Source organism: Sitophilus oryzae, unplaced genomic scaffold (assembly GCF_002938485.1).
Source record: "Sitophilus oryzae breed Bouriz unplaced genomic scaffold, Soryzae_2.0 scaffold_1190_pilon_pilon, whole genome shotgun sequence".
Taxonomy (NCBI): Eukaryota; Metazoa; Arthropoda; class Insecta; order Coleoptera; family Curculionidae; genus Sitophilus; species Sitophilus oryzae.
Window position 1 is genome coordinate 855366 of NW_022145827.1, and position 25568 is coordinate 880933.

Genomic DNA, 25568 nt, shown 5'->3' on the forward strand with positions numbered 1-25568 from the left:
TGAGACGCACCCGGTATTAATATTACCAAGACGCAATATATATATATATGGTGGCGCCTCTCACAAGCCGCGGAGGAGCCAAGGAGAACGCCAGTTTGTATTGGAATCAAATTTTTTGAGCATACATAGTTTAATTCGGAGTACTTTTTAAAAATATACAGTCCTACAGTGTGTCCCCAAAAGAAGTGACACATCAAAGTTGTGTTTTTTGTAATGGAACACCCTATATGTTAATTTATTTTCGGATTCTGGGAGAAAAATAAAGATGAGTTTTATAAGAGAAGTATATAACTAAAATGTAAGGTTTTTGACATGTTTAACATTTCCTAGAAACAAAGAACAATATTTAAATTACAATAAAAGCTACCTAAATTGGAATTTACCCGGTATAGCCCAATATATAGTTAAATTAACAATTGTACTTTCAATCAAATTGAAGCTTGATACAAAAAGTTATACAGGGTGAGACAAAATTAATATTGAACATTTGTCACCTTTAAAAGCAACTTACTCTTTTATTTTAAATGGAACACCCAGTATATTATTCCGATATTCAATGGAAAATTTATGTCTCTTCAAAATAATATTAAGGTTGCCTACCCCCCAAACAAAAATGTTCATAGATATTTTCATTTACATGATTTGATCTGAGTAGATCGTTATGATTAATTTAATAAAATCTAGTTGGCTCTGATATGTACATTACGTTACTTCAACCAATGCCGTCTCTAATAGAACAGCCTTGGGGCAAGATTTATGACGTCACGCTAGTTAGATACTACGGATTAATAAATATGTTGTAGAATACATGGAAAACATAATTATTCCTCAGATTTTTGGTTTGTATTTTTTTTTATTTTTACTGCAATTAATAAACTAATATAAACTTTTCAAAACATGACCACATATTTTTAAGAATTATTATTCATAACACTAAAATGATCTACATTGACTATGGAGTACGCTAACATTATAGCCTTCATCAGTGTTGTGTCATATGAAATCGCTTTTTTTTAAACCAAATAAAAATAATGTAAAACCAAATGAAAACTTAATCAGCGTTTTTCCCGAACCTAAATCCCAAGAAAATCAAAAAAATTAGAATATTTAGAAACAAGGTTCAAGAATATCAAATTTTCCAAGATTGTAAAATTCTAGTTAATTATTTTATGTGTACAATGATTTAGGGAATGTCATCGATGATCATTTCCAAGCCAACTAGACGCCGATTTTTTTCGATGATACGGTATAATTCTTACATAAAATGTAAATAACATTCGACCAATTAAAACAAAGAAATATGAATTTTTTAGTATTTTTAGTAACACCTTTATTCTTAAAACTTAATTTTGTATTGCAAATATACCAATTTTATTGTTATTTTATTCATAATCACATCCTTATTCACATTTTATTCATACCAATTCATACCAATTTTATTGTTATTTTATTCACATCACAATTTTATTGTTATATTATTCATTATTTGTATTCAGCAATCACTTAAATATTTGATATTAATTTGGTATTATAAATAATCAACACTATTCAGTAAAAATTACTGAACAAATATATGCTATGCTTTACATACATTATATTATCAAACAAAAACACATTCTTCTTTTAAACTTTATTATTCTTGTCTTTACAATTTTTTTTTTTTAATTTTGAACTCAAAATAATAATCTTTTCATGATCTTTAATACACATATTCTTTATTTTTCCCTAGATCATAATACCTACTTACGTGTTTATCATACGTGTTTGAATCTATCGAAGCTGAACCAACAACACTTGGAGTGGATATTCCACAATATGAATAAAATAAACATAATAGTCCAGTTTTCTTTAATACCAACCTGGGAGAATATTATTTTTAAATTTATTAAAGATATTTTTAATAGAATTGTCTTAGAGTCTTAAAAAACACACACAAAAATCACGATAAATAAAAAAATTATGGGCACTTTTAGGTTAAAGCACTTAACAAAACGTGTAATATTTCGTGTTTTTTATGAGAAACAGAGTGACCATCATAATGACCATATATCTGGTAGTACTTTATGTCACTTAAACACCAAAATAATTAGTTTTTTGCACTACAATAACAAATAATACCAAAAATCAACCGACAAAATATGAATACAGAATCTAACCCAATATCTAAGTATGTACAGCTGATGAAGTAAACAGAAGTCCGCCCGTAGGCTGATCTTTTATAGAGGGCATTGCTTCAACATGTTATATGTCTAATTAGTCCAACTTTAACAACTAGTTATCATTGTTTCTCAGATATTTGCCGAAAATGCAAACTCCTACAACAGAGAGAATTGATATGATTCTATTAGTTGATGAATGCAGTGTGCAGTCCCCAATTAATAGAATACTTAAATGCTCCTGATTTTATATCTAGTATATATTTTTTATGGGGATATGTTAAAAACAGTGTTTAAAAAACTCGACCAACTATTGTCCACAACATGAGAGAAATTATGGTAGCTGCTTTTCGAGATAGAACTCCACATATGCCTTTTAAAATGAAAAGATCCTTTTGAAAAGACAATCATTTTATGCAGCTAACAGCAGTTAACAGTAGTTAACAGAAAATGATATTCTGAATACACAACTGATTGTCACGCAAGATAAAATATATAATACAGAGTTAAGAATAGATAAATTTCTCCATTCTCTATGTTAACTACAGGTTTGTTTTATAAGAGTACTCCTTTTATGACAATGTAGACATTAAAAATGACAAGAAAGTTTCTTCTCTTTAATTGAATCACATAAACTTCTTTATTAGGCGTTATAAATGAGTATTGTTATATTGCAAATTAATCTGTTACTTTTTGTAAAAGCCAAGATATCGTTTTGTTTATATATAGTTCTTAAGGATATAATCAATTAGCACTTAAATATATTTAGACAGGATATTTCAAAAAACATGTATCATCTCTCGTGGGGAGATTCCTCACATAAAAATAATAAAAAAAGTCGAAAAAATATTCTTTAAAATTTTTCGATTTATTGTAATTTTCTTCCAAGTACTTTTAGTGATTTGAACGAAATTTTGAGGGTAAAAATTACTCTAAGTGCTACATATTTTAATACTAAAAAAGTGTGGATAAATTCATCAGGAACGTTTATATTAGTAGTGGGAACTATCGAATGAATACTATCGAAACATTCGATAGTTGCAATTCATTCGAATAATTCGATAGCTAGTAAAAAACGTTCGTTGAAAACTATTCGAATAAAAATTATCGAATAGATGCGTCATCTGCCTTGAAATATTGTATTCTAGTAATTCGGCAGCAAAAACCATTCATTTATAAAATTAATTCATTTATGAAATTCATTTATTCGTCAGGATCGATTATAATAAAATATTAACTGGATTTTAGTTGTCGCCCGGCGACGTAGGTTTTTTTCCGAGAAACCCGACAGCGGTCGGTGGCAATGCTTTGAAAGACGCCGGCATCTTTGATTTTTTGCGGAGTCATATAGAGATAAGGACACATTATTTTTTTATTGAGGTGCTAGTATTTACACAGAAAATACATTATGAAGGGCGCTGTTGCCATATATTGGTATTGTTGATATTAGCAAAGAATATTATTGTTTGGCTTTAGTTAGTTAGGGATAGTATGTATAAATATTTTGCATTTTTTTTATTAATATTCTGTTGTTAGGTTAGGTTAGGTTAGATAATAAAATATTTTGGATGTAGGAAAATGATTTTTAATGTTTTTAAGCAAAGACTGGTTTAATAAAAATTATAATAACAGTAATAATTTGTTATACCTATAACAACAAAATTTAAAATAATTTAATACAAACATTTTTTTACGTAGTAGCAAAATATAAACAACAAATTAGATGTCAAAATTATTTATATTAGATCCTATTTAAAAATAATATAGTCTTTAAATTTTTTGTGGCAACGTTGGTTTATTAAATAATAATAATTACAGAACTAATTTGTTATATTAACAACAAACTTTAAAATCATGAAATATAAGCATTTATTAATTTTCTAAGCATGCAGTGTAATGGAAGGAAAATATAAATAAAAAATTAGAAATCAAAATTATTTATATTAGGTACTTTATATTACTATTTAAAAATAATATATACTTTTACTGGCATTTACTTTAAAAAATAAATGAAATATTTCTTCGCAAAAAACTACATGTAAGAGAATTAGCATAAACAAAAAACAAACATCGTTAACTTTTTTTTAAACTGGCACATATAAAACTTTCAATTTAATTTTCTCACCCCATAGTTTGAGTTCGATAACCACATTTACTTAACCACATTACTTAAATATGATTATTAAGTTCAACTAATTCGTATTATTAAAACATCTAAAATACAAATATGTATTTTTAAAATTAATTCTAAGTTCATCTCATCTCTCTTAAAAATTGCTACTTCTCAAAATTTCCCATTAAAAAATAGACCATATATACCATATAAAATAAAATAATTGAAAGATCGGGCTACGGAAAATCACACAAATTTTCGGAAAAATTTTGACACCTGCACACGCACACAATCGTCAATTAAAAAAAAACTACCATTTTAGTATTTTAAATATTTTAATAAACGCGAAAATAGCACAGTATTTATAAGGTGAAGTTATAAAAATTTGGAAGAACTAATAAATGCACTGATGCACACAAAAATCAAACGAATACTAAATTTCATTTATCAAAAGCATTCGATAGTCGTGGCTCAATGATAACCATTTAGTCGCACGGCGAGGTTGTCACATATGCTTTAGTATACAAATGAATGAATTATTTTATTCGAATAAAACCATTCGATAGTTGAAATCATTCATTCAGTAACCATTCGGTAGTCTAATTCATTCGATAGTTCCCATCGCTAGTTTATATATATGGGTTATCACTGAAATATTTTTCCAAAAAAAAACATGTGCGCCACTGACTTTTTTCTTTTGATATCAAAATTGTATAGGCCGTTCTGTAATGCCAATTACAAGTTATCTCTTGATATGTTGTCGAATTCGGCCTCCTTGATGAGATAAACGCAATTTTATTAATCGCAATTAATAAAATTAAAATAAAAATAAAATTAATAAATTCTATATTTTACCTAATTTATTATTAAATATTATTGATATTAGTTATTATTTCTATTAGTTCAACATACAGCAATTTCAAATAATAAAATTATGGTATTTAAGATAATTACAAAAAAACTAATTTTAAAAAGTTTTAACATTCTGTAACTCTAAAACAATGCATTTCCATACCCATGTTTATAGAAACTTTTTTTCATATTTTTTGACGAGGAATCAACGAGTACTTATTTAGAACTTTTTCAAGTTAATGATATTAATTTTTTTAAAGGTTTCTGTTAGACTTGGATCAAGGCAAATTAATAAAATTGCGTTTATCTCATCAACGAGGCTGAAATCGACAAAATATCAAGAGACAAGTTTTAATCGGCATTAAACTGCTTACACTATATCGCTAACAAAAGAATAAAAACCAGTGACGTACTTGCTTTTTTTAGAAAAATATTCCAGTGATAAAACATATGCACGTCCCTGGTGAATATGGTGACACTTTTTTGGCCTTCGAATATGTCACATTTATAGTAACTTTTACCGTCAAAATTTCATTCGAAACGCTAACAGTACTTGGAAGAAAATATATAATAATAAAAAATCGAAAAAATATTAAGACTATAACATCCTGTAGCTAGGAAACAAAGCAGAATCGAACCTATGTTGATATGAAAAATAAATCGTATTTTTACGTGAGGCATCTCCCCACGAAAGATGGTACATTTTTTTTGAAACACACTGTATATCGAAAATTAATTAGATATATCAAAGTACAAAAATTTAAAAAAATAATTCAATGACAACACTCAATAATGATATTTGTTATGTGATTCATATTAAAGTGGCAAATACCCAGTAGAATTTCTGCCACACAATTAATTAATTATTTTCTTTATCCATATTTAACATTTATTTAGCGTATGGCTTTAGTACACATAAAATTACACGTTATTATCACAGCTATAAATATAAAATAAAAATAATAACAAAAATTGAAAATATCAAATACAAATATAAGAAAAGAAAAATTAAAAAAAAATGTAAAAAACAAACTTGTCACAAACAAACATCTAGTCTCTTTACATAATCAATTGCACTTGATATTGCCTTCAGGAAATCTCTCTCATATGCCGTAAGGACGCTTTCTTCCCTAATATGTCTAAACAGTCTACCGTAGAGCCCCACAATTACATGCCGGAGTGGGGGCTTTTCCCCATTTAAAGAGAGAATAAATGCATCAATATTTAACAAACACACGTTCATACACCATCATAACCAGACGAAACAAATAATGACTTAACCGCCGTCATCTCACAATGCCATCGATTATCGATAGATGAATTAAATTCATTCACGCCACGAGACTGTCCATCCGTCCAAGTGGGGTCCCCGGAAAGTGGGCCACCAGCCGATAAACACCAGCCAAACGTGCTTTTCTCGTATTCGCGACCAAGTAGCAGCCGAGAGAGCGTCTCGAGAATGTCCTGATTCGAAACACCACGTCGAACGCGGCCAACGAAAGTGCTTTTTCCGGTTCTAATCACTCTAATCTTTTTTTATCACTAAAAACGGCGTTTTTTAATTCATTATGTGCCGCGTAGTTTACTTCGTACTGTTCCTCGTTTGTTTTCAAAAAGTTTCCGCGTCCTTAACCCCGGAAAATGACGTAGACGACAGTCCGAACCTACCCCAAGTTCCGGTGGACACCTTGGTTAACCTCACAGGCCACAACGAACTCTGGACGCTATTACTGAAAGACTGTGAAAAACCAAGCTTAACGTGCGTGGAAAACAACGTTTACAAATACTTTAAAAAGACTCTAGATGAAACCAACGACGTGGAATTCACGAACTATCTCAAGTTCTCCAAAAACCATCTCAATTACGACAAATACAAGATAATCTCAAACTCGAGCGATGATTTGGAAGACCCTGAATACCACGAACACGATTCCCCGATCGAATCAATGTCAAGGTCGTTACATGACGATGCCACGAGGTTCCTGATGACTCACGATATGGAGCTGTCACTTCCGGACACTCTGTTTCCCAATAGTGTGCTGAGGATCTCGCCGCAGGGGTACAAGGATCGAGGGGCGTTGGTTAACTTGCAGGTGGTTTCCAGGGATTTTCCTGAAGATGAGGTAGCAGGAGTGGAGGAAGGGAGGACGATCAAGAAAATACGTAAGTGGCGCGTGGAATTTGAGAGACAGGTGGCGCGATGGTCGGTCGATATGACGCGGAAGAAAGTAGAACTGTTATTGTTGATGGTTAAAGCGCTCGGTGATTGGTAATGGGGTTTGTTTACACCGCGTATGATGCCGGGTGGAATAAAAAATTGTCTTTAAATTTATTTAGAAAATGAATTAATATAATTTGGTTCTATAACTTTTTAATTAAGGCATCGAAAAACAACTAAATTTGTCGATCATCGCAGACTAAATCAGCAATAATTCAATTTAATGTAGCTCGTATTATAGCTTAACTAAAATTGTTATATAGACTCAAAGTAAGAATAATTCGTAACGAAACTATACCTATAAAATTTAAACAATTTTAACGGTTAAACTCCAGAACCATTCATAAAGCATTGTTTCCGTGCTATACAGGGTGCTACAAATTCGAGGTACGAGCATTGGTATCTCGGTAACCGTAATAGATACGAAGATAGTTAAATTGGAGCAAAGTTGCGTCTTGGGATGTTTACCAAGATGCCATCAAAAAAGTTTTAAAAATTTCAAGGATTACTGAGTTTTTTGAAAAAAAACTGATTTTTTTGAAAATTAATTTTATTTTTTCCTGTCGTTATTTTTTAGAAAATCAAAAAACTAATTACACTTTCTATAGCCACTTTATTAGGGCCATCTGATAGTATTTTTAGATGTTCAAATTAGGTTATAATTTGTGAGATACAGAGACCAACTTATTTTTTTTAAATACGGGCCTGCATTTTTTATTTCAGTTTTTGGGAGAACTCGTTCAATCTTCGTATCTATTACGGTTTCCGAGATACCAATGCTCGTACCTCGAATTTGTAGCACCCTGTATAGTATCTAATTTATTACAAAACTATTACATAATATAAATGGGGTAGGGGTAAAGTGGAAAGTAGAGGTAAAGTAACCTTCTATTATCAGAATTCTAATTCATTTTAAACATGTAAAAGGCACTATTTGACAATACTATTAAAATGATAACATAACCTCTAAAGAAAATGAAACCTCTACATCTATGCCTTCTCTACTACAATTAGGTTACTGTGGTTTGACGTGAGAACAATTACGTCAGATCGTTTTATATTTACATAAAGCATACCCGTAAATGTGAGTTTATATATTTATTTCCTTCTTGCATCGTCCGTCTTTGATTTTATGCAATTTTATTGGTTTATTTCAAAAATGACAGCTCATATTCATAGATGATTGGAGTGATGGAACGACGTATAACGCACTATGTATGCTTATAAACTCACATTTAAGCTACCATTTAACGTTACAAACTAAATATTAAAAAATTATTTATATACAGGATGGCTCAGGTACTATTGAACTGTTATAAACTGAATATTAGCAATTTATTTTTATACAGGGTGGTCCAAAGTTACGAAAAAGTTCCATTTCAGTTCCTGTTTGTTATTTATATTCAAAATTTAAAAAGAAAGTCTGTATGCAGTTGAAGCGCAGTTATAAAAATGCAATTTAAGAGAATTTTAATAGATATACAAGGTTATTCAAATAAATGTTTAATACATCAATGTTATATTTTTTAATCTAATTCTACACAAATATCACAATGTCAATCAATATCAAACCTTCTAAATCATCATAACTACAGGACTCACCCTGTGTATTTGCACTTATTTAAGTAAGTGCAAATATTTTTAAGATTGGTAGATCTCTATTCAAGAGCTTGTCCGTTTGATTGGTTTTCATTTGTCGGATTGTTCTCCATACCTCAGTACTCCGTGCGCCCCCTATTAGGCTTTCCACTTGCTGGCACCTTCTTTCCCAAATATCTGTTTTTCCTACCTTAATGGCGGCTCGCACCTCTCTATTTTTTTGCTTGTAATGACTCCAGTTAGTATCTGTTCGGTCTGAGAGCCATCTTTGATAGAATTTTTGTTTGCCATTGATTAAGGCCTTTATGCTGTCAGTTATCCAAGCAGGTTCATCTTTTTTTTCTGCATGTTCTGTTCACCTAAAACTTCGAAAGCTACTTTTTTAATTAGGGTTTTTAGGTTGGTATACTCTAGTTCTACATCGTTACAGGCTTTCACTTCCTCTAGGGCTACATCTAATCTTCTCTGGTACAACCATTTAATACTGGCATCGTGTAGTAAATGAAGCTTGTACTTAATACGCTCAGATTCTTCAATTTCTAGTTCTTGTGATGTTGTGTATTCTATACTTTTGGCTCTGCTCTGGAAAGGTACTACTAATTCTGCAACGACCAGACGGTGGTCGAATCCATAATTTGCTCCTCTCTTAACTCTGCAGTCTTTGAATTTGAGTTTCGATATTTGTTTAGCAATACTCTATTATATCAAGCAGAATATAACATCCTGTATTAAATTTGATGGAAACTCTCTATACTTATAAAAATATTTTTAAAGTGTACACAACATACAGGGTGTGCAAAAAATTAACGGCTGAATTTCAGAGGAAAACAGTTTGTATAAAAATGGGTACCAAAAAGCATAGTTTTAAAGAAACAAGATCTTAAAACTTTTCAAATGAAACAGATTTTTTGTAATTAAATTATTCCATATCATTATTTTTTAGCATTTGCTGTAGGTAGTATTGAACACCAAGGTTATAAATTGTAATTTGTTGCTTAAATTTGTTTTCAAGTATTTTAGCAGTTTACTCTACCTGCAATTTGGATTTTTTTAATCGGGTCCAGAAACCTGCGATTAATTTGTTTTATTTTTATTTTCTAAAACAGTACTAGTACTATAAAACTTTCATTGTCAAGTATCATGTCAACTATCAAAATAATGACAAAAACACTATTTTTCAAAAAAGTTAACATCCTCTATCTTAAAAACTATTAATTTTCGGACATATATTTATAGAAACTGTTTTACACATTTTCTAATGAGAAACGACATCCTAAAATTTAGCCGTATATTTTTTGAACAACCTGTAAGGAGCTTTTTCGGAAAATCCAATCACTTTATAATAGTAAAATAAATATTAACACACATCATAATGAGACTTATACAGAGTGGTCCGAACTGTATTCCGGAAACTTTGGCAAAATATTCTGCATATAAAAATAAGTTAAAAAGTTCGTATAAATGTATGTCCTAAAATGCTTAGTTTTGGAAATACAGGCTGTCGATTCAGGGGATATTTCGATTTTTTCCAAATAATTTCTGAAGTAACGTCAATATTTGGATGAAAATTGGTGTATGGGAGGTTTTTGATATGAGAAATTTGATTTTTATGTCATTATGACTCCTACTTGTAGAAGGCGCCACCTACATATTTTTTTACTGTTTTGAACGGTAATTTGAACGGTAAACTTTTCGTCCGTACCTGTATAAAACTAGCGAGTAAAAAAATATACATCTACGACGTTTTTTATGTAAAAAAGGTTACTTGGTAAAAATCGCTACGAGTAATGGTTCTCGAGATATTTGGAATCAAAATTATCAATACCTGTCATCATTGACATAAATTAAACATGTAATACTAAATACTTATTAGACTGAAATCATAAATTTGAAATAATTTTGTGTCAAAAATTCAACAGATACTGTTTTATCATAATTTTTTCGAAGAAAAATTTATGATTAATTTAAAAAAATAAAAAGTTCCGAAATTTATCATTTCAGTCAAATCTGCTCAACATTATGTTATTGTTTGTCAATAATGACATGTATTGACTACTTCCATTCTAAATATCTTGAAAACGGTTGCTCGTAGCGATATTTACAAAGAGACATTTTTTACGTAGAAAATCACGGAAATGTGTACTCTTTCACTCAGTAGATTTATACAGGTAAGGACGAAAAGTTATTACTCTTCAAAACAGTTAAAACACATGTAGGTGGCGCCCCCTACAAATAGAAGTCATATTGACACGAAAATCAAATTGCTCATGTCAAAAAACTTCCAGACGCCAATTTTCATCCAATTCTTGACGTTACTTCAGAAATTATTAGGAAAAAATCGAAACATAAATGAAACTTCTACACCCTGTATCTCCAAAACTAAGCATTTTATATTTATATGAACTTTTCTACTTCGTTTTATCTGCAGAATATGCTGCCGAAGTTTCCGGAATACAGTTCGGACCACCCAGTATATTGTAAAACAATTTGCTTAGACAATAGTTCGCTTTGATCATACGAATCCATTGAAAATTTTAGAACAAATAACAGCAAATTTACAACATTAATTTCATTGATATTCAACGGGAGTAATTCCAACTGACCTAACGGATGGTCAGCTTTTTATTTTGGGGTCTACGCGCCGCATGGCACACAAAAACCGCTTTGTAGCACGCATAAATTTACTTAAAAACATCGAAATAAATACAAATTCTTCTGGGCTGGAGGATTAAAGATGCCTCACCTTATTACTATGAGTGGAATATTTTTATTTATGTCTATAGAAATTGACTTTCTAGGCGATTCTATTATATTCTCTTTGAAGTTGAAAGTGAAATATTCTTATAAATACAAAAAAAAAACAGTGCATGATGGTAAACAATTACTTCTGTAATTATCTGTGCTTATTTAGTATAATGAATAGAAATATTTAATTAAAATTTGATTAATAAGCACGCACACATTCATCATACTGGAATAATTTGAATGGTGATAAATATGAAGACTTAGCAGATATCAAGAAACGCGCTAATTAAATAGTATACATCTTTTATCGGTATATTTATTTTAGATTCAAAAATGAAGTATTCTTGCAAAAAAATCTGCTTTGCCATTTTACTACAATGATATTGTTTGGTTATATAGAGAATCCTATATGGGTGTTCCGCCACTACAAGAAAATCTACAAAATAAAATAGTTATTTTTCGTAAACACTTCGACGTTTATCCCAAACGGAAACTACTTGTCAGAAGTTAGGTTTACAGATATACAAATTTGTCTAACAAACAAAAAAATGCTTAACGTTTCTGAAAGTTTATATATTTCCGTCGTCAGAAGCAAAAAAAAATACAAAGAATAAAGAAAAAAACTATTTAAAATATTTAAATTCAACTATTCGAGAACACCTTAGTTTTTTAAAACAGATACGTCTACAAAAAACGTTGACGTTCTGTTAAAATGATATTATATCAAGTTAAACTTCAAAATTAACAGTTACTACCTGATATCATTTACTTAATAAGGTAAAACCAAAAAGCCCCAAACTTTCTGTCTGATTATTTTTAATTTTTTCGTAGGTATGTTATGTTCTTTAAAACCAAAGAAACGATTGCCATACATTACTAACATCTATAGATGCATGAGCAATACATTTATTTTTATTAGATTGTATTAAAAAAGCCTCTTTTATTTTTCTTTTAAAGGCTATCGCTTCTTTCATTATAATTTTGTGCATTATTAAAATTTATTCTGTGCCCTGTGTCCCATAAATGCTGACAAATCTTAGATTTGTAAAAATCTCCCTTTCTTAAATAATCTTTATGTTCTTTAATTCGCACATTTAAGGGTCTAGATGTTTCACCAATGTAAAATTTATCGCATTCGCATGGTATTTGGTACCTGTATAATATTTTTCGTTTATTGTTCTGTGTTCATTGCTTTAGATTTTTTTTAACAGTTCACACTATAAAATATGTATGGGTTAAGCCAATTCAATCGTGTTTTCATGGAGAATGCTTATTTCAGAATGTTATATACGAGGTGTTCACCAACACTCAACGTACTTAAAATATTTATTTTATTTTGTTTTAAAAAGTAATTCTTGGCAATCTCTTCAGATTATTTAGTAATTGAATTTCGGTCTGTTGATTTATTTCACCGTCAGAACTATGTTTTTTGTAATCAGTATACCCAGGGAGTTCTATTAACCCACTACAACTAATATTACTACAAAGCTTGTTAGTCGTATTTGGAGAATAATGGAACCAACTTTCGTTTAACTGAAATCAGTTATATAAGAAATACTAGCGTGTACCAGTGACTTCGTTCGCGTCGAATTACTGGTGATGATAAAGCAAAGCAAAAATTTCCATTAACAAACAAACTGGATAAAATTTTCTCACATTTATGTCAGCATGAGAAAAAACAATATGGCGATATTATTATATAACTTGGTAATGTTTGAGGGGGTAGTTTCATCTCGTTGGAATTTGACTTTCGAAAAATCCGTTTGCCAAAAATAAGCTTTTTACGTCAAACAGTTTAAGCAGAATCGTGGTTAAGAAATTACCCAACCCAACTTTTTGGAACACCCTCTATGATTTTTTAAAAAATTTCAAAATATGTAAAAACACCAAATAAATTATGCTAGTCCAAGCGTTTTCCCGAAAGACTAACCGTTTTTTAAATAACAAATATTGTAATATTTGAGGGGCGTTTTCGCCCTCTTGGAATTTGAAATTCGAGAAACCCCTCCTTATCGAACCTCTACATCCCACAGTCAATCCGTTTGCCAAAAGTCAGCTTTAAACATCAAGCAGTTTAAGCAGAATCGTGATTACTCAATGATCATATTTTATGAAACACCCTGTATAAATTTATAAAAAATCTTAAAATAAAACAACAAAATAAAATATACGTGTTTAAGAGTTTTTCCGAAAAACTTACCGGTTTTTAAATAAAAAATATTTTAATATTTGAGGGATAGTTTCACCCCCTTGGAATTCGAGTTTCGAAAAATCCCTTCTTATCGAACCTCTAAACCCTAAAGTCAATCTGTTTTCCAAAAATCAGCTTTTTACGTCAAGCGCTTTAAGCAGGATCGAGATTAATCAATGACCAGATTTTTCGAAACACCCTGTATACATTTTTAAAAAATCTTAAAATATGTAAAAAACGTGTTTATGCGTTAAAATAAAATATACGTGTTTAAGCGTTTTTTCGGAAACTTGACCGTTTTTTAAATTAAAATATTGTAATATTTGAGGGGTGGTTTCACCCTCTTGGAACTGGAATTTCGAGAATTCTTCTTATCGAACCTCTACACCCTAGAATCAACCTATATGCCAAAATTGAGCTTCTTACGTTGAGTGGTTTGAGCAGGATCGTGATTAATCAGTATGTCAGTCACTTAAGGATTTTATATATTAGTATAGATTTGTTTATTTAGTATTTGGAAGCCTCTTGGAATAGTATGCCATGAAAATTGTTCTGCGGAAATGCATACTTTTTGAGTTTTTCGGCATTAGAATAGCTGAAATCAGGGATATATTCGTTTAGCTGAAATCAGTTATGTAAGAAGTAATAATTTATTTAGTATTTAGAAGCCTTTTTGAATAGTATGTTACAAAAATTTTATCACTTTCAGTTTTTCAACTTTAGAATTGCTTAAATCAGGGCTACTTTATTTTAGCTAAAATGAGTTGGTTTGGTTTGGTATTTGCAAGCCTTTCCAAATAGAAAGTCACGAAAATGATTCTCTGGAAATGCATAATTTTCAGTTCTTCAACTTTAGATTAGCTGAAGCCAGTTACATGGAAACACGTTTCTGTTTTTCATTCTAGAAATTTTTCTAAACCTAAACCAGCAAAAAAACTTCTTGTTAAAGTCCACCATTTTCGTTTATTGATAAAATATAACAAGTTATTGTTTTGATTTGGTTTGTTGTTTCGTTTTTGTTAATATTCGTTTTTTATCGGTACGGTATTGATGTCTAAATTACAGTATCTGCTAAGTTCAGTCCATACCTAAACAAGAAAAGTGTTTAGAATGTAAAGCAAGAAAATGTTTTTATATAACACATTTTAATTGCAGTTATTCTAAAGTATTATTCTCAAAATATAAAATGCCTTATGCGTCTTCGAGATAAGGCATTAACCAAATATAAAAAACAAAAAACGTCCAACAACTGGGAATGCTACAGACAACTCCGTAACCAGGTGTCTATAGCCATAGAAAATGTAAAGAAAGTTTATCTTGAAAATAACTTTCAGCTGGGAGATTCTAAAAATAATTGGAAATTGCTTAAAGAACTTGACATTCATACTAAATCTGCTAGGATTACTATCCCTCCCCAACTCGGTAACGCTGAAGAAATAAATATGTTCTTCATAAACTCTTCAAACTCTTCAGCCCCGGATCCTGACATGTTGGCATTCTACCAACATAATATAAAACAAGGTAGCGGAGATTTTCATTTCCACTTAGCCACAACTGATGAGGTTTGTTCTGCTCTCTTTTCTATTAAATCAGAGGCTATAGGAATGGATGGAATTGGTCTCTCTATGATATTAAATTGTTGTCCTTACATTATTCCGTTTATTGTTCACTTGGTAAACTACTGCATTGAAACGGCTTCTTTCCCGAGCATCTGGACAAGTTCCTTTTTATTACCAATTCCTAAGGTTGCATCGCCCACCCAACTATCGGAACTTAGGCCTATAAGCATATTGCCCACTATGTCTAAAATAGTTGAAAGAATTCTAGAGGGACAGATCAGAAATTATGTTGATAAATATAATTTATTACCTTCTTTTCAGTCCGGTTTTCGCAGAGATTATAGCTGCGCCACAGCTCTGTTAAAGGTGACGGATGACATACTGCAAGCAGCGGATCGTGGTGAACTCACAACACTTGTCTTGCTTGACTATTCTAAGGCCTTCGACAGATTAAACCACCAATTACTCCTGGCTATATTGCAACACCTGGGATTTAAAAACGATGCTTGTAAACTTATCAAAAGTTATCTCACTGGAAGAAGTCAAGCAGTAAAAATCCAAGGACAACAATCTACCTCTAAATGCGTTACAAGTGGTGTGCCTCAAGGTTCCATACTTGGGCCATTGCTATTTACCCTATACACGTCTCAGCTCACCTGCAATTTAAAATATGCTTCTATTCATCTATATGCTGATGACACACAATTGTACCTGTCCTTCCCTCCTTCCGAAATTTTAGTAGCAAATGAGAAATTATCCTCTGATTTGGCTCTCCTCTGTAATATTTCTAAGGCGCACTCCCTGGAACTAAATCCAAAAAAATGCCAACTCCTACTTTTTGGACGGTCCCAATGCAGAGATAGACATGAAAATTTTGTCAAAATAAGCCTGGAGAATGAAGTGTTGAAATGTACTCATGTGGCAAAAAACCTAGGGTTATTCATGGATGTTCGCTTAAGGTTTACAGAGCATATTGACAATTGTATTAAGAAGGCGTTCATTAATTTAAAATTAATATATCGGAGTAAACACCTGCTGAACAGTAACATGAAGAAAATGCTTTGTGACAGCCTTGTTCTGTCACATTTCACGTTTTGTGACGTGCTCTACAGTTCATGCTTACTGTCACGTGACCAAAAGCGAATACAGTATATTCAAAATTATTGTGTGCGAATGATATCTGGGTTGAGAAAATACGATACAGGCATTAGCGCAAAACTGAAAGAAATTAAGTGGCTAGATATGAGTGAGAGAAGACGATTACATAGTCTAGTCCTTTATAATAAAATCATCTTTAAAAAACAACCTGAATACTTGTACCAAAAAATAAAATTTAGATTTGAGGCGCACAATCTAGATCTCCGGCATAAATTCTTGTTAACACCGCCTAAGCATAAAACGACCCTTTTTGAAAGGTCATTTAGCTATAACATAGCAGCTCTCTACAATGATGTCCCTATCAATTTAAAAAGTGCCCCGCCTGAAAAGTTCAGATTGGAAGCTAAAAGACTGATAATAAGCCACGTTTCTTGATAAGTACATTATATTACATATCTATATTTTTTATTATTTTTTTTTGGTTGGTGCTTGTTGGATGTAAGCGGTTTAATTGTAAACTTTAAGATAGACTGTTTTCTTTTTTTTTGTAACTGAATTTATTGTAGCTCTTTTTTTTTGGAAAAAGTAGCAGGGTTTCTTTTTCTATGAATTTATAGGATTGAATATGCATTGTATATTATATGTCTTTTTTTTTGTAAATGTATAGGTTAAGATAGGAAGCAATGCTTCAACTTCGCCTTTTGTAATACTTATGGATTACAATAAAGACTATTTATTATTATTATTATTATTATTATAAAGTAACATTATTTTATAAAAATTACTTATTTCAAAAAATTTTTCAGTACATTAAATCAGTATGTTATAACCTGAAAACTCTAAAACGGCCACTACACTACTCGCAAAATAGGCCGAAGTAATGACAAGGTATATATATATATATATATATATATATATATATATATATATATATATATATATATATATATATATATATATATATAAAATATAGCAGCAATATATTTTATACGTTGACTTGACGAGTACGTCATCGCAAATCGCTCCGCCCACTCATTTTATTGACTACCTGCAAATTTCTCGAATTTTTATTGATGGGACGCGTCGTCTAATTTTTTACAAAAAACATCGAGAGAATATCGTTTCCCTTCTCACGGATACCCCGTAGCTACAGAACGGACAGATGTACTGTATATATTCGCCTTGTTCTTTGCCTGATCTCCTCATTTCTAATGTGCTCCATCCTTGATATTCGACATGCTCTTCTAAGAAAGTCCATCTCCACTGACTCGATCATCCTTCTTTCTTTTGATGTAAATTGCCAGCATTCAGCACCGTATATTAAAGTTGGCTCTACGATTGCTTTGTAAATCCTTAGCTTTGTTTGGATGGATGCTTTATGTGACTACAGGAGAGGGAACTCTGCTATGTAGATCTTTCTTGGAGTTCCCCCCTTCTTCAGATATAATAGTTCCTAAATATTTATATTCGCTAAATCTTTTAATTTCATGTAGGTGTAGTTCAGGATCTTCAGTTTGTTCTTCTCCTACTTTCAGGTATTCGGTTTTTGTGAGGTTGATATTGAGTCCCCATCTATCGTATTCTTCCTCAAGTTCCCTGAACATATAGTCGGCATCCTCCTCACAACCGGCAATGATAACTTGGTCGTCTGCAAAAAACAAGGTCGAGAGACAGTGGTTGTCAATCTCTATTCCCATAGCTCTACTCTTCCTTCTCCAGTTTTTCAATGCCTCCTGGATATATATTTTAAATAAGGTAGGTGATAAACTGCACCCCTGTCTGAGTCCTTTTGATGTCAAGAAGGATTCCGATAAAAACTTCCCCTGTCATCATGTTTTTTGGATTTTTGTACATATTCCAGATTGCATTGATATATGTTTTACTCGCATTTGTCTCAACCAAGATTTCAAATAATTTCTTCAAAGGCACCGTGTCATAAGCTTTCTCTAAATCTATAAATACCAGATGCGTACCCAAATTTCGAGCTCTCCTTTTTTCAATTATTTGTTGTAACACAAAGATGTTGTCTCTACAAGAACGCAATAAACTGTACAGGGTGGGTCAAATTCGACGCTTTTAAAGGGAATCACCCTTTTCTATAGGAGATAGACGAAAACTAATATCGGTGTCTGGAGCTCAATTCTTGTCAAAAACATGATGGTGAAAACCGCATATCGATATCTGTTACCGTTTTGGAGTTACTACTACTTTAATAGTTTTTTAAAAATATGCATTTTTAACAAATCGCTGTAACTTTTTTGCTATGGAAAATTTTGTATTTTTATAAAAACATTTCCAAAGGACTTTTTTACTTAGAATTTAATGGTTTAAGTATGATTTTTTTAAAGTTATTAATTTAAGAGTTATCAACAGAAAATTTAATTTTTTATATGGGACACCCTGTATATTTTTAATTTATTGAAAAGAATTTAAAATTACCTTTCCAAAAATATAGCACACTTGCTATTTTGCTCGATTCCTCTTCGAGATATATTGTTTATAAAAATTCGTCTACTTTAAATAAGTAGGCTTTGAACGACGCCGGCTGTAATGTAAAAAAAATCTAGCTGTGAACATATAGAAGAATAATATTTGCAATGAGAGATGCAGAATTTTATAACAATTTGAACTATATTTAACCAACATCAACACATTTGAACTATATCTGATAACAATAAAAATAAATAGCAAACCAAGACATGAGATTTTGCTACAGGTGTACGACATATCGACCGTTTTCTGTTATGGACAGACGGGGCTGTTTTTGAACATTTCTCGCGAAATTTATTAACTCAGTAGGGGTAAAAGATACCCTCTCATAATTGCTAAGTATTTCTAATTCTTGTCTAGATTATACGGGCAATTTAGAAATAAGGACCTTTATTTTTCCGCAAAGATGTCCATAGGATTAGATCCATAGGCATTAAGTACGGCGGCCTCGACGGCAGACGGCTGGGATCTTGGATAGCTATTCAATTATTCTTGAAATTGGCTGCAAACATTTGCTGACAACTTCAGCGTTCTGAGGCGGTGCCTCGTATTGCTGGAAAAATATGTTTTCGAGTTTCATTAGGGGCATATCATTAACAAGAGGTCCAAAGCCTATTAGTAAAAAGTGGCGAACTTTTAAAAATTCTGTATTTCGAAGAGGATTATACCAAAATATTAAGTGTGCTATATTTTTGGAAAGGTAATTTTAAGTTATTTTCGGTTAATTAAAAATATATAGGGTGTCCCAAATAAAAAATCAATTTTTCTGTTGATAACTCCTAAATTATTAATTTTAAAAAAATTATACTTAAACCATTAAATTCTACGTAAAAAGGTGCTTTGGAAATGTTTTCATAGAAATACAAGATTTTCCATAGCAAAAAAGTTACAGCAATTTGTTAAAAATACACATTTTTGAAAAACACCCCGTAACTCCGAAACTGTAACAGATATCGATGTGCAGTTTTCACCATGATGTTTTTGATCAGAATTGAGCTCCAGACACCGATATTAGTTTTCGTCTATCTCCTATAGAAAAGGGTGTTTCCCTTTAAAAGCGTCCAATTTGACCCACCCTGTACAAGAACGAAATAAACATTGCATAATTAAAATGAATTAGAATTATTAACTATCGGAATTGTTCTTAAATGAACCAATTAGTTCATTAAAAATATTTTACCGAGATATGCCTTTAAATGTACATTGGGTTTCAATTACTTTAACACTTAAGCACACGGAGTTTTTTTATACTCGTAATAGAGATAACTATTAATAGAAAAGAAGGTAGAGCAGCCATGGGGGCGAATATGAATTATAGCTTGTCGCCTCCAGCGAAGTAAGAATGTGAAAATAGTGATTAAATTGGTCTATTGATTAAACTGATTAGAGATTATGGGCTGTTCAGGGAGAGGACTATTGCTAATATTGGGAAAAAAATAATACAAAGAAAACAAAGTACTCAATACTAAGAAAACAATGGAAATAGTCGTGAATCGTAATGATCTAAATATATCACACAATGATCCTTTTGGTTCTGATGCTAAAATAATATCGCAAATATTCTGATATGTCTCTACTAAGCTAACTAAAATCTGGATAAACTGAAATTATTATTACCCAGCATCATATATGCTTCATAAACATGGATACTTGAAATCGCAAACCAAAAAAGAATCCGTAAAATTGAGTTATAGAAAGGAATGCTCATAATACCACTGATACAGCATATCATTAACTATATCTAATCAATTATTGATAGAGATAAGTTTAATCTTTTTAAGTCCAATGCTCTACAAAAATATTCACTAATTTATTTTATGGCAATTTTACTAACAGTCTTGTCTTATTTTTCAGAGAAATTCATAAGTGAGAAGCTGATTTACGCCTTGATAGCTATTCTGTTAGTTATCAAACTGTTAGCTGTGAAGTTTTTATTCGTGCTGCCCCTAATCATTGGAGCTGCTACTGCCAAGAAACTTTTACTGAAAGTGCTGCTCTTCCTATTTCCTGCATTACATCACTTCTTCAAATTCTGTGCCTATTATCCGATTCAAGCAAAATACCATCATCACAAGCATCTCATATCGCACATTCATCAGGTAAATAGAAATAAAATATTTGTCTAATGCAAAATAATCCAATAATATTTGCCAATTTTTTATTATCCACGATTAATAGTTATTTTTTATACAAGACGATAAAATGGTATTTTATCGTCGACCGCGAAAAGATTAATTCACGAGCGATGAAATCGCGAGTAAATTAATTTCGGCAGACGAAAATGCAATTTTATCGCCGTGTATGCCACAACCAAACCAAACCAAACAATATTTTTTTCCATAGCGAGTTACGTTTTAAAAAATATTCAGAAATTATTATTTCAAGGAATTTTTTACGAGTAGAAATAATATTGCGCTGGGTTGGCGTTGGTTTCTATGTAATTTGACAAATAAATCAAAGAATATACCTAGCTAGAAAAAGAATGGACTCTGCCATACTGAAAAATAGTCCTACAGAAGTGGCGCCATCTATTGAGTAGGGCTTGTTTTAAATGGGTCAAAGCGCGGGCTTTTTAAATGAGCTTATTTATTGAATTTTACTCTAAAATAATTAAATTTGATTATTAAATCTTATTTTTTACACAAATTCAACAATACTAATAACAAGTATCGTTGTGATGTGTAAAAAATAAGATTTAAGAGTACCTATAATTTATACGATTATTAAATAAAATTAAAGCCAAACATGTGAAATATTATTTATTATTTAAAGTTTTCATTTATAAGTCAAATATTTAAACATCGTTTATTATAATAAAAGAAGACCAACGTAATACGCCTAAAGTTTTGTAAATGGAGTAAATATAAATAGGTACTTAAATGATAAATGGCAAAAATAAAAGACTTATATTATATTTTTAGGGCCACAAACAAAAGGAATTGTCTAATTAAAACACATATAACAAATTATAGTTTGAAAAACATTTTGATAATCATTTATTTGATAATATTATGATTGGTGCTGTAGAATGTAGAATGTTTAGAAGGGGACTAAACACCGCGACCTTATAGATCTATTGTGTATTCCCCTTTCTTGAATTATAACGAGTTATAACTCATCATACAGTCTCAGGGCTTTAAGAAAAGCCAGTATCTGAGACGGCTCCACAGAGGCCAGCTCTCCATCCTCGACATCAGACGTGCCAAGGTTCATGGCACGAATGGTCGTCGTCTCGGCGCACTCAGTGATAAGGATGATTTGGTTTGAATGACAACGACAATATTTTTGAGAATTTGACAATAATATGACAATGGCCGTTGGAACTATGGAAACTACAAAAAAAAATTCTGATTTAACGCCATCTGGCAATAACTAGTAGCAACTTCTTAACCTAAAAATTAATTGCACTACCACCTAGTGGCTAGGGCTGGAACTATTTTATTTCAGATTTCCGTGGAAACGGTGGACCCGCTTTTGCTATTTCACTTTCCCGCCCCTGAAATAAATAAAACTGTCTCTTTAGTTGTCAGTTTTGAGTCAATATTTTTTAATTCTCTTTCGTGTCGATTGCTGATTGAATTGGAGCCAGAAATGGCTCAAAATGAAATAAGTAATTTACCAACAGATATTCAGGCTGAGAAGACAAACGCCATATCCAAACTACTTCCATTTAAATCCCGAATAACTTATGAAAAGGAAAACAAACATTTTCGAAAATGGAAGCAGTTAAAAAACGTGCGAGGAGAAATAAAGTTTTTAACCTATCCTCGCTGTTAAAGTATCATTTAATCTACTCTTGCGGTTAAAGTACTATTTTATCTACTATTTTTGATAGATATAAGGCAATTTTAACAGTTGCTTTGGAAAAAAATTTTGCATTATGAGTTTAAAATTTAAAAGTTAATTCATCAAAATACTACAATAATTATTGTTGTATCGGTTATTTTGTACTTAACTTTATACTTTATAAAATTGTCCACAACATATGTAATGAAATAAAATTTTCATAAGGTTGCTCCAAATACTCATCACCATGATCATCACGATCACCACGAAGGAATTGAAGTATCAGGACCGTATTCCCATGGGCCTCCTGTAGAATATGAAGGTCCACATGACATACATCATACAGAATTCGATGATGATATTAGTGTAGTACCGGATGATGGATCTAGCTTCCATGGGTGAGTGATTATTTGATAGTACATTTAAATATAAAAGATAGTTGTGATCTGCTGACAGACAAAAAAAATGTTAAATTTAATTAGTATAACTTTAATTTATTAATTCATTGCAGTTTATTATACAGGGTGGTCCGAACTGTATTCCGGAAACTTCGGCAGCATATTCAGCAGATTAAAATAAGTAAAATAGCGTAAGTAAAATGTTCGTAAAGGTATGTCATAAAATGCTTAGTTTCGGAGACACAGGGTATAGAAGTTCATTTTTATTTCGATTTTATCCAAATAATTTATGAAGTAACGTCAATATTTGGATGAAAATTGGTGGCTGGGAGTTTTCTGATATGATAAAAAGTAATAACTTTTTGTCTGTACCTGTATAAAACTAATGAGTAAAAAAATATACATTTACGACGTTTTTTACGTAAAAAAGGTCTCTCGGCGACAATCGCTACGAGTAATGGTTCTCAAGATATTTGGAATCGAAATTATCAATACCTGTCATCATTGACATAAATTAAACATGTTGACTAAATAGTTGGTTAACTAAATAAATAACTAAATTAAACTGAAATGATAAATTTGAAATATTTTGTGCCAAAAGTTCGACAGAAACTGTTTTACCATAATTTTTTGCAGAATTGTCAATAATGACATGTTGACAGAATTGTCAATGATGACTATTTCCATTCTAAATATCTTGAGAACGGTTTTTCGTATCGATTTCTACCAAGAGATATTTTTTACGTAAAAAGTCACGAAAATTAATATTTTTTATTACTCAGTAGTTTTATACAGGTACTGACGAAAGGTATTACTCTTCAAAACAGTTAAAACCCATGTAGGTAGCGTCACCGACAAATAGGTGTCAGAGTGACATCAAAATCAAATTTCTCATGTTAAAAAAACTCTCAGACACCCATTTTCATCAAAATATTGAAGTTAGTTCGGAAATTATTTGGAAAAAATCGAAATAAATATGAAACTTCTACACCCTGTATTTCCGAAACGAAGCATTTTAGGACATATATTTATACGAACTATTTTACTTATTTTTATCTTCAGAATATGCTGTTGAAGTGTCCGGAACAGTTTAGACCACCCTATATTATTATCGAATTTACTGATAGCTACCTACCTAAAAAAATATGAATTTATTTAATTAGTTACATCATTTTTCTAGTGTTCTTTTTATATAAATTATATACATTTCGTTTACTTTTAATAAAACTATATTCGACTAAGGACAAAACCACAATTTGCATAACCAGTTAGGAGAAATGTTAGGAAATATTTATGAACTTTTAGATTAATGATTATTTTTTTCATGTAACACCATTACCTAGTTCCAAAATCGATTTAAAAAAAAAAAGAGATGCACACCGTTTTAAATTATTTATAATAGTGATATTTATAATATAGAAAATAATATTATACAGTTTGATACAAATAGGTAATTAAAATTAGCAGAAAAAATGTTACCCATAAATTCAAATCTCCAAGATCATGAGAGAACTAATATTATCTAATATTAATCTATTTGTTAATAACTAATGGTTTTTGTTTATTTCAGTCTATACGGTCTTAAAAAAGTTATAAGATTTACGAAAAAAATTAGTCGATTTTTGGTTTACTTTGGAAGAAAGATAATATATGTTCTAAAAGACAAGTAAGCATGTAGTGAAAAATACTAATCTAGAGATTTCCCGTAGAATATTAATTAATATAGAAGAGTCAAAAATTTTAACTATTGACAATTGTTTTTTTTTTGTGGAAATAAACCTTTTCAAAATGTTTAATCTAAAGAAAAAAACGATCGAGACTCATTCATAGAAATTCACTACTTGACTTGATTTTCAAATTACTTGATTTTTGTCAATCTTTTTGAAGACTTCACTTTGTTTTAAGTTTCATTAGATATTTTTAATCAACTACAAAATCCTGCAATAAAAAACTTTAAAGAAAATAGTAAATTCTAATGTTAACAAAAATCGCGGATTAAAACAACAATAAAAAACAAATAAAGTAAGAAACTATTTATTAACGTAAATAGATAATAATAACGTAAATATATATTATCCTTAAAGATTTAATAAAACTGATTTTTCTATGTATGGCTTCTTCCGCAAAGCTAAATTTAAAATCAATAATAGAAGCATATTTATACCGATTATCACCACATCGGAAGTGTACAATAGGCTTCAACTTCTAATGTTGCAGAAACAATCTTAAAAACATTCAGATACTTGCAAATTTTCTCTATTAATACCCATTCCTCATCTGTTGGTTTTAGAGTATTTCAGTTGATTTCATTGTCGTCGAATTGTAGCATCTCGAAGGTCGAGTTCCACCTCGTAATGACATAA

General features: G+C 30.8%; 1 protein-coding gene across 1 annotated transcript in view; it reads left to right on the forward strand.

Annotated features, from left to right (window-relative positions):
* Positions 1–6465: 6465 nt before the first annotated feature.
* The window catches only part of LOC115891700, a 68022-nt gene continuing 48919 nt past the window's right edge, over positions 6466–25568 (forward strand). The window contains exons 1-3 of the mRNA XM_030912241.1: positions 6466–7284; positions 20876–21120; positions 23033–23205. Of these exons, the coding sequence (XP_030768101.1) occupies positions 6690–7284; positions 20876–21120; positions 23033–23205 (1013 nt within the window). The 5' untranslated portion in view covers positions 6466–6689. The remainder of the gene's footprint in view (positions 7285–20875; positions 21121–23032; positions 23206–25568) is intronic.